Source organism: Nyctereutes procyonoides, unplaced genomic scaffold (genome assembly GCF_905146905.1).
Source record: "Nyctereutes procyonoides isolate TBG_1078 unplaced genomic scaffold, NYPRO_anot_genome, whole genome shotgun sequence".
In the NCBI taxonomy this organism is placed as follows: Eukaryota; Metazoa; Chordata; class Mammalia; order Carnivora; family Canidae; genus Nyctereutes; species Nyctereutes procyonoides.
This window is the reverse complement of record NW_026575140.1, coordinates 31,453,859-31,468,024: the sequence shown is the minus strand read 5'-3', so window position 1 is coordinate 31,468,024 and position 14,166 is coordinate 31,453,859. Positions and strand designations below refer to the sequence as shown.

General features: G+C 62.8%; 1 protein-coding gene across 1 annotated transcript in view; it reads right to left on the bottom strand.

Moving 5' to 3' along the window:
• Window positions 1–3,466: 3,466 nt before the first annotated feature.
• The window catches only part of MEGF6 (multiple EGF like domains 6), a 33,782-nt gene continuing 23,082 nt past the window's right edge, over window positions 3,467–14,166 (bottom strand). The window contains exons 15-34 of the mRNA XM_055306150.1: window positions 12,999–13,124; window positions 12,307–12,438; window positions 12,088–12,216; window positions 11,860–11,991; window positions 11,187–11,315; window positions 10,979–11,107; window positions 10,568–10,696; window positions 10,057–10,185; window positions 9,643–9,771; window positions 9,273–9,401; window positions 9,026–9,154; window positions 8,739–8,870; window positions 8,479–8,607; window positions 8,059–8,187; window positions 6,970–7,098; window positions 6,661–6,789; window positions 6,267–6,395; window positions 6,048–6,176; window positions 5,355–5,483; window positions 3,467–4,111 (exon numbers count right to left, since the gene is read on the bottom strand). Of these exons, the coding sequence (XP_055162125.1) occupies window positions 4,050–4,111; window positions 5,355–5,483; window positions 6,048–6,176; window positions 6,267–6,395; window positions 6,661–6,789; window positions 6,970–7,098; window positions 8,059–8,187; window positions 8,479–8,607; window positions 8,739–8,870; window positions 9,026–9,154; window positions 9,273–9,401; window positions 9,643–9,771; window positions 10,057–10,185; window positions 10,568–10,696; window positions 10,979–11,107; window positions 11,187–11,315; window positions 11,860–11,991; window positions 12,088–12,216; window positions 12,307–12,438; window positions 12,999–13,124 (2,519 nt within the window). The 3' untranslated portion in view covers window positions 3,467–4,049. The remainder of the gene's footprint in view (window positions 4,112–5,354; window positions 5,484–6,047; window positions 6,177–6,266; window positions 6,396–6,660; window positions 6,790–6,969; window positions 7,099–8,058; window positions 8,188–8,478; window positions 8,608–8,738; window positions 8,871–9,025; window positions 9,155–9,272; window positions 9,402–9,642; window positions 9,772–10,056; window positions 10,186–10,567; window positions 10,697–10,978; window positions 11,108–11,186; window positions 11,316–11,859; window positions 11,992–12,087; window positions 12,217–12,306; window positions 12,439–12,998; window positions 13,125–14,166) is intronic.

Sequence of the window (14,166 nt, the reverse complement as noted above, 5' to 3'; positions counted from 1 at the left end):
CTGGTTGGCCACTGCCTCTGCTGAAGCGCTGCTGACCTTCACAGGTTTTACAGGTTTCGTAGGATACAGATGCTCCTCACACGCACCCCACCCCCGACCCCTCCACCCCACGCCCTGCTGATTCTTATAGTCAGGCTCACGTGTCTGCTGGCCCCACTGGCTCTTCCATGACTTTTCAAGTCCTGCCCCCAGGCCGCCCCCAGCAGGTTCTCTTTCTCACAGCCTCACGCTAGTTTCTCGCTCTCACCCTGTGGCCTGGAGCTCTGCTGGGGTGGGGGTGGGAGGCAGGAGACAGCCAGAGTCCAGGGGGGTGGACGGCACGGGAAGCAGACAGCAGGGCCCCGGGGGTGTGCTGGGTAGGCACGGTGGCCCGCGTGGCTTCACTCACAAAGACTTGAGCCCCCTGGTTTCTCCACCAGACTTGCAAGAGATCCCTGTACACGACCATTGTCAACGAAGCCCTTGTCTATACCCACCCGGCCTTCAAGAATGTATACCCTAAAAAGATGAATTCTATAGAATGCTCTTTCTGCTTCTGTCAGACAATCGTCCAATTTCTCGTCTTACCAAATACATCGAAGCACTTTGTGACGTGAGATTGTCCTGGCATCTTGAGTTCCATCCCCGCTGGATCAAGCTGATATTTTTTAAATTTTGAGTAGAAGAGGCAACTGAGTGGCACAGTCAGTTAAGCATCCAACTCTTGATTTCAGCTCAGGTTGTGATCGTGGGGTCATGAGGTCGAGCCCCACATCGGGCAGGGAGTCCGCTTGATGATTCTCCCTCTCCCTGGCCCCTCTTGCTCACCCACACACTAATAAACACATCTTTAAAAAATATTTTTTGTGCAGCTAATATCTAGGATTAGGATTTCTGCATACACATAAGGAGTCTGTAATCTCGTCTCCTTGTACTGTCCTCACCTGATTTTAGAACCAGGTTATAGCAGCCTCATGAAATGAGGATGAGCCACTTTTCCTGCTTGTAGGGTTTCCAACATAATTCCTATTAAACGGCTTCACCGTGTCTGGAAACTGTGGCACAAGCACCCACACCAGCCGATGTCTCAGGCACTCCTGCGGGTGGTGACCGGCTCCAGGTCCTATTTGCATTTATTTATTTAGTTTATTCAAGTTTTTTTTCATTTCTACCAACACCAATCCTGGCGTTTCATATTTTCCCTCAAAACCTGCCCATTAAAAAAAAAAAAAAGCCAAGTTGCTTGTATGTGGTCACTCATATAACTTTTATATCTCTGTCATGTTTGCGTATTAATTCTTCCTCTTGTATTTTCTCTGTGTTCAGAAAAATCATCCATCTCGCTACTTTTCTTCCTTATTCATTTTCAGAGGAATTACGACTTTTATGTGGATCATTCTCCATCTGTGTGAAGTTTAAATAGATACGAATTCTATGCATAGAATATAACAAATGCGCGAATATGAGCATAGATACGTATAAACCATGTGTGTTAAATCCTACTAAAGTTTTATCACTGCTTGCGTCTGTTTGCTTAACCTGTTTATGGGTTGTGTGTTTTGGGGTTTTTTTAAAGAACACGTTAAAATCTCCAGTTGGCAAAGTTCATTTGAGCTCTTATAGCGTCAGTTCTATGGATTTCCAAGCCTCCGCTGTTAACGTGCATACATCCGCGCGTGGATTTATACACAGCCACTTCTCATTACGCTTTTCAGCCCGAAACATTAAAACTCCCACCCCAGCTTTTGAAGGACTCTGTAGGCTTCCACGTCCATCCCTCTAGGGAAGTCTTTTAACAGTGAAAATCCTGTTCAGCTGCATTAGACGCGTCTGGGTTTTGATCGTCCCTTGTACCCATTTGTGGGCTTTGCTGATGTACTTTCTCACTCTGCTCCATTCTTCCTCCTTCCACTGGAGCGAGGCCGCCCTGCAGGTGGCTGGAAGGCTACCCGTCCTGTCCTTGCAGGAGGACACCTGTCTTAGTAGGACATGTCTGCACACAGGCCTACTCGCCTTGCCAGCGCGACTGTCCATGGTCTGTCGGCGCCCCTCGCCAGAGGGAGGGACCCAGCACACTCTCTCCACCCCTGCCCTGCACGCTCGTGGTCACTGTGAATATTTGGTTCTCTCTGGGACAAGGTGATGCAGGAGACATCCTGGGGAATCTCTCAGCACACCCGCTGGGGTTCTCTCTCTCCTTCCTGGAGAGCATCCTCTGGGTCTGTTTCCAGGTCTGGCTCTGGAGGGTTAACCCCTGAGAGGAACCGAGTTTTATTTTTCAGATACTCCAACAGCACATACACATGTCGACTTTCAAGACTTTTTCTTTAGCACTGTGACAGCAGAACATCGATCGGGTCCTGGTTCCCAGGGTTTCGCTGTGAAGTCTGATGCCACACAGAAATCTGTTCTCCTTTCCTGGGTGCTCTAGGATTTCTCCTTGTTGGTGATTTCCTGAAAGTTCTTTAGATCGTGGGTTTTTTATTCCTGTTCTACGGTGTCACATTCCTTCAGTCTGAGACCATTCACCTTCTGCCCTGAGACCTTCTGTGGTGGCTTCACCTCAATGTTTTTCTTCTTGCTCCAGAGCTTCAGACGGATGTTAGGGTCTCCCTTCATTCATTTCCATTAACCTCCTGTGGCGTCCTCTCCCTCCGAGCCTCCCAACAGTGCACTGGGGACTAGAGAGCCCCCCACCCCAGCTGCACAACCCCCCCCAGCAGCTCGCCCCCCCACCCCCCACCCAGCACCACGGCCAAGACCAGAGAGCCTGCTGTCCAGGCAGCGCCAGGCCGCGCCCCGCAGCTCCCTCCCGGGCCGTCATCACTGCAGCTCCTGGAACTGCTTCTTCAGCAGCCTGGCTCTCTTGTCCTGCAGGCTGGCTCCGTGTCTCTTCCTGGGGCATTCACTACACTTATCTGAAACCCTTGACACTACAACACACTAACTTGGCTTTTTCTGCCACAGGCTGTTCCCTCGTCTGTTTGAGGGGCTGAGGCTACTAGAATCCTCCTTATTTTCCTCCCTGAGATCCTCTGTCTTGAGGATATCTGCTAGCTGGGCTGGTGTAGACGTGGTGGACACATGGGACTACCGCCCAGACCCTAAGTGCCTGGTGTGGCCATCTGGGTCCAACCCAGCCCACTGGCCACCCCACCCCTGGGATGCTCTTCACCCCCCTCTGCTGTTTCCACCCTGCAGACAGGAGGGGGGTACCATGTTGCCCCCCATCACCACTGCCCTCAAGCCAGCCCCTCCCCATGGGGCCATACTCCCTCCCAGACCAGCCCCTCTGCAGGCCCCTCTAGAGCACCAGAAACCAGGACAAACCCCAACTCTCCTCGTGCGCAACCCCCACCCCCCGGGAGGGGCCAGGTGCCTGTGGGGCCTCCTTGGTCTGGGAGAGGTTCCTGTCCAAACACACAGGCTGGCACACTTGTGGGGGCTGGTGCAAGGAGCCCAAAGCAATGGACACACAGGCCACAAGGAAGTGGTGGCTTCTTTCTTAAGTTTCTGGGTTTCACATGTACCAGAGCCTGCCACCCAGAGGGCCTGCATGCCCCAAAGTCCCGCAGCGGGGTTTCCTGGGGCAGGCAGTGCCCGGGGTACATGGGAGTGGCCAGCTGCCCATAAATACTTTTACATAAATACAGCGGCTGCAATTCCAAGGAAACAGGCTGAGCGCAAGGGTCCCAGGGCCTAGCACCAGAAGAACTGCCCCCTGCCTATAGCTGTCCCCAAGGACCCTGGGTCCTGACCCAGGGCTGTGGAGGGGTCGGTGCGGGGACGGGGGAGGGGGGAGGGGGTGGGTGGCCGGCTTCATCAGCACATGCGGCCTGTGCAGCTGTGTGGCTGTGCAGCCCGAGGCCTGGCACGTGCCTGGGCCCCTTAAGCTAGGCCAGGCAGGGCCTCCCTCCCCATGGCCAGCTGATCCTTGCCCAGTGAGACGCCGCAGGGCTGGGCATAGCCCCAGAAGACAAGGCTGGGGTTGAAGTCCTGGCCCACGGGCACCCCTCCTCAGTCATCACCAAAGTACTTAGAAGACGGGCCTGCTGGGGGCTGCCTCTGAGCTAGTGTTTCTCTGCCCCGCTGCTGAGCCTGAGTGCTGGTCCATGAGCTGGTTGTGAGGCCACTGTAGGGGACAGGGGGAAAGAAGGTCAGCTCAGGGCAGGTAGACGTTCTGAAGCTGCCAGAGTTCTGGGCTCACACGTGTCCCCTCCTGCCCCTCCAGCTCCAGCCCAATGGAGGGGAGATGGCCCCACTTCCTCCCCAGCTTTCGCCGGGCCTCATCTCTGAGGTCCAGGCTCCGCTGCCCTGTGGGACCCACGTTACATATGAGTGCACAATCCTCCTCCCTCCTCTGGGCTCAGTCTGCTGGTCACAGGCCAGTGAGGCCACCAGATGCAAACACCGCTCTCCCCCTAGGCTCACAGGCCCTCTCAGCAAAGCCTCCCCCTCCCTCCTATGCAAATATACAAAGGGGGGGCCTCTCCCCCTCCCCAAATGAAAGCTCCCAGTCCCCCCAGCCCAGCAGCATGATGGGCTGGGAGGTGCTTTACTAGAAGCTAGTCAGTCAGCTTCAGGGCAGGGAGCAGGGGGCAGGGCCCAGGACTCCAAGCCAGCACAGCCTCAGGGGTGACCCAGGTCGCAGACCCCCTGCAATCCCTGCTGTCAGGACCACCCAGGGCCTGGGGCGCAGTACCACAGATGACCACCAGGTGCCGCCATGGGCAGCCCCAGCCCGGCCTCCACTGCCAGAGTGAGATCCCCCCTCTGCCGCCCTAGGGCCCCTAACAGTCCTGAGCTGCCTCCCAGAGGCTCAAAAACACACACACATGTCAGCCCACACTTGAGGTTCCCAGGCTGTGGACCTGTCTGGAGTCCCCACTGTCTATAGAGCCGTCCTCACAGGCCCCAGACCCGACCCTCTCAGCAGACGTGTCCTGTCCAGGTCAGGCCTCGGCAAGCTGACCGGGGGACTCCAGGGCACCCCCCCCCAAGCTTGGCATGCAGATGCATGTTCCCCCCAGGCCGTGAGGGCTGAGAGCCCAAGGTGCCGTCACTACACCTGCCCCCACCACCCAGCGGGATGGGGGACGGGCAGGTGCTGGCGTGCACACACAGGGGTGAGTATGCGTGCAGGGCTGGGTCAGAGCCCACCTACACGGGAGCAGAGGGCTGCTGGGGGTTGCTGGATGCTCCCACCATTCAGCAGCTGCGAGGTCCCCGCCTCCCCGCAAGAAGCCACGGGCACCGACTGCACAGGGATGGCAACACTCTTGCCAGCTGTCCTGCCCTGGCCAGCCCGATGTGTGTAGGGGGCAGAAACAGCGAGCATGTCATCCTCCCACCTCCCCCTCGGAAACCTGGCTCACCTTGCTGGCAGGTGGGGCCCATGTAGCCATCCACGCAGCGGCACTGCCCACTGACCGGGTCACAGGCAGCGCCACCCCCACAGCTACAGCGCAGAGCACAGCCTGGCCCGAAGAAGCCAGGTCTGCAGTCTAAGGTGAAGGGAGAGGGTGAGACGGGCCTGAGTGCCAGTCCTGCCTGCCCCCACCAGGGGACCCCAGGCCCTTTGTGCAGGGGTACAAGGGAGCACAGGCCTCCCAGGCCTCACTTTGCCTGCCCTGTGTGAGCTCCCATGTGGGAAAGCACCTGCCCGGCATCATCACCCCACGTCCCTGCCCAGCCCCAGGGGCTGGCAAAGGGGGCCGGGCAGCGAGGGACACTCCTCCCCGGGTCAAGCGACACACAACCATAAGGTCAGCCATGAGGTTGCATACGCAGCCTGTGCCAGACAGTCCCTCCTACGCCCAGGAGGCTGGCAGCTTGGGAGGGCACCCCTCCCACCTCACTGTGCCCCCATCCTGGCCAGAGAGCAGCATGTGGCCTTGACAACTCTGAGCAGGAGCTGCATGCTGGGCGCCCCCTGCAGAGGGACAGGATGGGCACAAGGGGCACAGTGCCCCAGCCAGAACACAGCTGAGGCTCCCCCTTACACAAGCAATGCTCACACCCCCGCTGAGGCCCACCCCCGTGCCCTGCCAAGCGGGACCCAGACTCACCAAGGTCACAGGTGGCCCCTGTGCGCCCTGGGGGACAAAGACACTGGCCGGTGATGGGGTCGCAGGCTGCCCCCATCTCACAGTCACAGTGCTCACGGCAACCCTCTCCGAAGGAGCCTGGTTCACACCCTGCAGGGGGGCAGCAGACTCAGTGTCCCCTCCTGTCCCATGCCCGACTGGACAGGGCCAGGGGAGCACATGGGAGCAGGGGGCACTCACCCTTCTCACAGAGCTGGCCGTAGAAGCCAGCAGGGCAGACACACTGGCCGCTGACCGGGTCGCAGGACGCTCCATGCTGACACTCGCACGCTGCCCGGCAGCCAGCCCCATGGAAGCCGGGGGGACAGGCTGAAGGACACCGCAGTTAGAGCCCCTACGTCCGTTCACGCAGGGTGAGCAAAGGACCTGGTTCAGAGGCTCGTGCTCCCCCTCTCTCCACCTAGGCCCGGCCCGCCATCATGGCTGAGGGTCAGGAGGGAGGTCCACATGCCCTCCTGTGACCCAAGCCCAGCGCCTCTGGCCTGGGAGTCCCACAGTAAGCGGGGCCAGGCCTTAGCTCACCAGCCACCACAGGGAGGGACAGGGCCAGCGGCCTCCCCACCCCAGGACTCACCATGCTGGCAGGCCTGGCCGTAGAAGCCAGGGCCGCAGCGGCAGGCACCCGTGGTGGGCTCACATGTGCCGTTGTTTTGGCAAGAGCACTCCAGACGGCAGGCGGCACCGTAGTGACCAGGAGGGCAGGCTGGGGGAGAGCCAGCAGGTAGAGCAGGGGGCCCGAGGGACAGCCCCTGGGGAACTAGCCTGATTCAGGTGACCTTGGGGCCCTGCCCAGCCCCCAGCAGCCCTCCTGCCCCCATAGGCCCCGACCCTCCAGCTGGCTCAGGGACGGGACATGGCCCTGTCGGCGGGCCCGCACCCTCACCCTGCTCGCAGTTTGGCCCTGTCCAGCCTAGGCCACAGGAGCAGCTGCCGTCGGAGGCATGGCACAGGCCCCCGTTTCTGCAGGAGCACACGCGCTCACAGTTCACCCCAAACCGGTTCTGAGGGCAGCCTGGGGGCAGAAGTCCAGCGGCGCTCAGAGCTCTGCCCAGGGCTGGACACACTCTGGAGACACGTCCCCACCACATCTGGCCTTCATTCCACAAACCCTTCCCGGGGCCTCCTGGGGCCAGTCTCTGCCCTCAGACATACACATGCCAGGGAGGGACACCAGCTGTGCCCTGCCCATCCATCCATCTTCAACAAGGCCTCCCTGAGCGCCAAGGAGGGGCAGGGAGTGCCTGCCCAGGTGGCAGGAGCAGGGTGGGGAAGCCTTCCTGGAGGTGGTGGCCCTCTGCACTGGTGCATCCTCCAAGCTGAGGCAGCTGGGCTGCCAGGCACTGCAGGTGGCCCCTGATCGTAATCTGACTGGCCTGCAGCTGCCATACTTCCCTGGAGGGATGTGGTCAAGCTGCTGCCAGGACACAGGGCTTATGACTGCTGCCACTACCTAAGAATTAGGGGTGGGGGGGGTGGGGGGGTCACTGACCCTTGATAAGAACCATAGGATGGCACAGCGCTCTATCCACCAGGGTGTGGGAGCCAGGCCACAGGGCCATAGCTGTGGCCATGGGGGCTGGGGTGCCATCATAGGTGGGAGGCCCATGACTGCTCCTGGGGCACCCCTGTTCTCCACTAGGCCCTGTGCTCCAGGCTGCCCTCCACCTGGGGGCCCAGCAGGAAGGGCCAGCAGGACCCTGTGCCACGGGCACATGAGCCAGGGAGCCCACCTGTCCTCAGACAAAATAGCCACTGGGCCCTCCCACTAGAAGGCTCCAGGTTGGAACCTGTTCAGCCCCCACCAGCAACTTGAGGGGATTGACAGAGAGTGTTCATGTGACGGCACCACCCGGCTCTAGGGCCTGGCTCCCATCAGGGGACCCTCGGCTTCACCCCACCGGCGCCCCTCCCCAGGGCTGATCCAGCAGCATCTGTGACATGCAGAAGGGGGGGGGGGCACGCGGGCACTCACCATGCTCACAGTGGGTGCCAGTCGTTCCCGGGGGGCAGGCGCAGCTGCCGGTCACGGGGTCACAGGTTACAGCCTGCCCACACCCGCACACATGCGCACAGCCGGGCCCAAAGTGGCCCTGTGGACAGGCTGCCAGGAGGGGACAGGAGGGTGGCCACTGCTGCCAGGTCCCCTTCCCTCTGCAGGGCATGGCCAGCAGCGGGGAGGCAGAGGGGCCAGAGCTGGCTGGCAGGATCACTGGGGTCACACTGACCCCCCCCCACTTTAGCCCAGCCTGACACAGGCCCAGCAGGAGGATCAGGGACACAGATGGTCGGGGGGCTATCCTCCCTACAGGCTGGGGGGGCCCTGAGCACCGAGGTGCGGGGAGCTGCCACCCTCTCCCTCCCCATCCATGCAGCCCTCTCCCCGGCCACTCACGCAGACTGCAGTCGGCCCCCAGGAACCCAGCTGGGCAGAGGCAGGCCCCAGTGGCCGCATCACAGGAGCCCCCGTTGAGACACCCACATGGCTGCTCACAGCCAGGCCCGAAGCGCCCGGGGGGGCACCCTGCAGGGAGAGGGGTATTGCCAGGGGCTGGGCCTCGCCCCCCTAGGGCACACAGCCCCCGGTGCCCCCCACACCCCCCAGCTGAGCAGCCCCTCTGAGGACAGCCAGGGAAGAGGCAGGGCAGCACTCACGTTGCCGGCAGCCGGAGCCGTGGTAACCGGCGGCACACACACACGTGCCCAGGGCAGGGTGGCAGGCCTGGTTCTCACCGGGACAATGGCACTTCTGCCCACAGCTCTCCCCAAAGGTGCCGGGGGGGCAGGCTGGGTGCAGGCGGCAGAGGTCAATCCTGGCCCAGCTCAGGAACGCTGCCCACCACGCGGCCCCCTCCTGGGGGTGAAGGTTTCGGTGCGGCTCGGGGGTCCCTGCAGCCTCAGTTACCAGCCACTCTGTCCCCTCCCCAGGTGGGGTCACCTACCCTGCTCACAGCCAGGCCCTGTGAAGCCTCGTGGACAACGACACTCCCCGGTGATGTGGTGGCAGGCGGCGCCGGGTGGGCACTGGCAGCGCTGGGCACAGGCCTCTCCAAACCAGCCGTGCGGGCAGGCTGCAGGAAGCCACGTGCAGGGGGTGGTGGGGAGCCCTGGGGCCAGTGCAGCCTGGAGGGAACCCCCCTCCACCCAAGCAGTCGGACCCGTGGGAGCTGGCGGAGCCGAGGGGCTCACCGTTCTCACACCGCGAACCTCTCCATCCTGGGGGGCAGAGGCAGGCCCCCGTGACGTGGTGGCAGGTGGCCCCCCGCCGGCAGGCACAGTGCTCCTCACAGCGTGCCCCAAACGTGCCCTCAGCACAGGCTGCGGTGGGTGAGACAAGGCAGAGGGTTGAGTCCTGCTGTGGGGGTTCAAGCAGGGCCAAACCCCCCCAGCGCCCCACAGGGGACCCTGGGAGCTCAGATGGTAGCCCCTGCCCCCACCTGCCAAGTGACCACCTCACGGGGCCCTCCACCCTGGAGCAAGGCCGAGGCCACCCCCTGACGGGCCCAGAGGGGCCTCCTGGCCTTCCCCTCGCCTCCAGCTCCCAACCCTGCCCACTCACGGCTCTGACACTGGTCCCCGGTCCAGCCAGCTGGGCAGAGGCAGCGGCCTGAATGCCGGTCACAGTCGCCACCGTTGAGACACCTGCAACTGTGCTTGCAGCCGGCTCCGAAGTGTCCAGGGAGGCACTCTGCAGGGCAGGGCACCCCAGGAGTGTTGTACGCCCTCATGGCCAAGGAGACCAGCACCCCCGCCCCGCCATGCTTCTTCCACCCAGACCCTTGGGCCCTGTGTCATTGAAGAGAGGGGCCTGAGTTGGTCACACCACAGACCTGTGGCCACAGCCAGGATGCCACCCCCACCGGGAGAAAGATATCTTTGCCCACAGAGGGTGGGGGTGTGCCAGGATACTTCGGGGCACCCAACCCTGGCCCCGGGGCTCCCCCACCCCCTCCTCCTCCTGCCCCGTGCTCACCCTCCTCGCAGGCCAGCCCAGTCCAGCCCTCTGGGCACGTGCAGTGGCCTGAGACAGGGTCACAGGTGCCTCCGTGCTGGCAGAGGCAGGTGTGCTGACAGTTCTGGCCATATGAGCCCGTGGGGCAGGCTGGGGGAGGAAGGGAGCACATGCAGCACCCCTGCAGCTGGACCCAGCAGGCCCGACACCTCTGCCCAGAGGTTCTGCATGTTCCAGTCCACCCCAAAACCCAACACCAGACTTTGTGGGGAGAATTGCTCTAAGACACCTGCCCCAGGCCACCCCGGGCCACTGACCTCGCCACCTTCCTGCCCAACCTCTGGTGCCAGATGCCCTGTGAGGGGGTGTGCCACAGGCCCTCCTTGCCCATCAGTCCTTGTGAGACCCATGTCACCCCACGCCCATGGGACCCTGCGTGGCCCACAGAGGGGCAGACACAATCCCTGGTCCCAGGCTGCTGGGGTGGGTCCTTTGCTCCTAAAAGACTCCCTCCTCGGTGGTGGGGGCTTACCTTCCAGGCAGGTGGGACCCATCCAGCCAGGGCCACAGTGGCACTGTCCATGGACAGGGTCACAGGAGGCCCCATTAAAGCAGGAGCAGGTCTGGCTGCAGTTGTGCCCATAGGTGTGGGCAGGGCAGGCTGCAAGAGGGAGGGGAAGGTCAGGGGTCTGGAGGTCAGCCCCCCGGGAGGGGCTGCGGTAGATCTGGGGCAGCTGGGCAATCTTCCCTTCCCTCCAGCCTGGGTACCCCTCATGGCGGCCACATAGAGGGACCAACATGCTGGCATGTTGTGAGCAAAGCAGCGTTTCCAAAGTGGCCACCTGGCAGCTTCAGAACCCGGGAGGAGGCCCCAGAAGTGAGCCTGGCACAGTGGCCCTGGCCCCTCTCCCAGAGCTCTCAGGGCCACCTGGGCCTCACGCACCGTGGTCACAGCGGGGACCTTGGCGGCCAGCAGGGCAGAGGCAGGAGCCGCTCACAGAGTCACAGGGGGCTCCAGCGGCACAGTCACAGACACCGCGGCAATCCAGGCCAAAGAAGCCAGCTGGGCAGGCTGCAGAGAGCAGGCGGTGATGGGAGATGGCCAGGGTGATGGGGTCCACCTGCCAGCCCTGGCACACATCCCAGCTCACCGCGTTCACAGAGGGCTCCCCTCCAGCCGGCCGGGCAGGTGCAAGCCCCGCTGACGTGGTCACAGGCCGCCCCATGCTCACACTGGCACTGCCGCCCACAGCCCGGCCCAAAGTGGCCCTGGGGACACCCTGAGACACACAACCCCGGCCCACCATCAGCTGGAGAGGGTGAGACTGACCCGGACCCGCCTGCGCCTCCACCATCCGAGCCGGGGGATGGGTCTGTAGGGCAGTCCTGGGGCAGGGGGGCTCACCCACCTGCCTCGACCTCTTCCTTGCCTGGCTAAGGATTGAGGACCCCCCACTGTGGGGAGGGAGGACCCCCACGCATGACCCTTGGAGCTGACACTGGGAACCCCTGCCCCAGGGGAGGGTGGGAGGCATACACGGAAGGTCACGGCCCTCAACCCTGCCCCCCTCCAGGGACCTGCTCCCTGCTCTCCCTGCCTGTTGCTCCGGGTGCACCTGACAGGCTCAGGTAGGCTGGGGGGGGGGGGCAGGGGCTTGGAGCTGGGCCTAGCAGGACAAGGGAGCTGAGGGAGCTCAGGGGAGGAGCCCCCTGCCCATCCCGTGGACAGAAGGGCAGGACCAGGACCCCGGCACCTGTGTGCATGGGTGCGTGTATATGCATGCCCGTGTGTGGGAGAGTGGCTGTGGGTGGGCCAGGACTCACGCTGTTCACACCGAGGGCCTGTGTAGCCGGCCTCACACACACACAGGCCACTGACTGCATCGCAACTCCCGTGGCCTGGGCTGCAGGTGCAGGGGTGGCTGCAGTCAGGTCCCCAGCGCCCGCCGTCACAGGCTGCAACACAGCCCGCGTCAGCCTTCCCGGGCCCAGCAGAGGCGTGGGCACCGTGGCCAGGCCAGGCCCCCAACCCCCACACTCTGCGCCACCTACCTCTCTGGCAGCTGAGGCCGGTCCATCCAGGGGCACAGCTGCAACGCCCAGTGACCGGGTGGCAGAGCCCATCGTTGGCACAGGAACATCTCATCTGGCAGCCAGGCCCAAACCAGCCTGCTGGGCACGCTGCGGGACCAGGGAGTGTAAGTGTGGAGGGGCGGCTGAGGGCACAGCGAAGGGCTGACTGTACTGCGGGTCAGGGGACACCATACTCACTGTCCTGGCAGCGGCTGCCCACGTAGCCGGGGCGGCACAGGCAGGCTCCAGTCCCAGGCTCACAGGCAGCTCCATGCTCACACGCTGGGCAGATCTCCTGGCAGCCGAGCCCCCAGCGGCCCTCGGGACAATCTAGGCACCCCCCCACCCCACAGGCAGTCAGTCTCCTGCCCCATCCCAGGGCCTCCATCATAGCCTAGGACTGGGAACTGCTGCTGCCAACTAAGCTGGCCCAGGGGAGGAGGGTGGTCATGGGAGCTCCCAACTTTCATGGGCTGCAGGCTGCAGAGCACCACCCCCAGAAGATGAGGCCTTGCTCCGGGACAGCTCAGAAAGCAAAACAGGAAGCCCATCACGGGATGGGAGATGCCCATGTGGAGGGCAGGCAGCCTGGAGGGCAAACCACAGCCCCCAGGGAGGGCTAGGGGCTCTGCTGGCCAACCTGACACCCCAGTTGACAGGTTCCCCGTGCACCCCTCAATGGGGTGTGGCCACCCAGGTCAGCACAGACTCCCCAGCCCAGACTCAAGGGTGGTTTGGCGTGGGCTCCCAGCTGTTAAGGACAGGCCTGGGGTCTGCAGGACCAATCGTGGTCCAGGCTGGGATCCCCAAACTTGGTCCAGGATTGGGACCACCCAGAGTCAAATGGCAGGGGAGGTGGGGGGGTATCGCAGGACACTGCTGCCACTCACCTGCCCCACAGTCATCCCCAGTTTTCCCTGGAGGGCACAGGCACTGCCCTGTAACCCGGTCGCAGGGGGCCCCCCCACAGTAACAGGAGCCAGAGCAGTTCACACCGAACGTCCCTGCTGGGCACTCTGCCGGAAAGAATGAGAAGTCCTCAGCCACCTGCTTATGGAGCTGCCCCCTGCCCCAGTGGGGCTGCTGGGCACAGCCAGGGTCCCCTGGGCAACCACGGGAGCACACAGCCAGGAGGGGCCTGCTTGGGCTAATGGTGCATGGAGGGGAGGGGGTGCTGGGCAGACTCTGCGGGCACCCAACACCATGGGGCCATCCTGGAGGGCACTGGAGCAAGCTGGAGGCAGCTCTGCCTCTTTCCTTCCCCCTCCCTGGCATAGCCTGCAGGCACCACTGTCCCCACCCTGCCAGGTCACCCAGGACAAGTCTGGTCCCTTGGTCTCAGATCTCCAAAGAGCATGGGGTGGGGTGGGGTGGGGGTCTGCATACACCACTTTACCCTCAGTGGCCCTCTCCCAGCAGGTTGGAGGCTGTCATGGGCATCGGGCGGGGGCCTCCTAGAATACTGGGTCCCCCACACCTCTGCTCAGCAGAGGGTCGGCAAGACCCCAGGTAAGAGCAGAGACCAAGGAGTGAGGGCCTCCTGAGCACTGGATGGGGTGCTCTGTGCCCACAGCAGGTCCACAGCGAAGAATGTGGGTGCCAGGACCCTTGTGCCCCCCCGAGGACGTGCCGAACCCCTGGCGCTGGAAGCCCCTGACCAGCCTAGGCGCAACCTCTCCCACAGCCCACCAATCCCAGTAACCCTGGGAAGCCCTGCAGCTCCTCCGCTTGAGCTGCCAGGAAAGCTCTTGCAGGCCCAGGAAGGCGGACACAGACACGGAGCCGCTAAGCAGAGCACTCCTGGGGGTGTGGGGGGAACACACGGTGCCCTGGGGAGGAGTGTCAGCGGGATGGGTGGAGTCCCAGCCCGGGGGCTTTCCACGGCGGGCAAAGGGGCTCCAGGGAAGAGGGCACAGCCTAGTGAACCCCATCCTGAGGGCACATCACCCACGGGCACCCGCCCGCCTACACAGGGTCCACAGCGTCTACAGGATCCACAGAATGGGAGGTGCCCACAGGCTTCCCCACAGTGGGGACCAGGGAACAGAAGCCCTCACA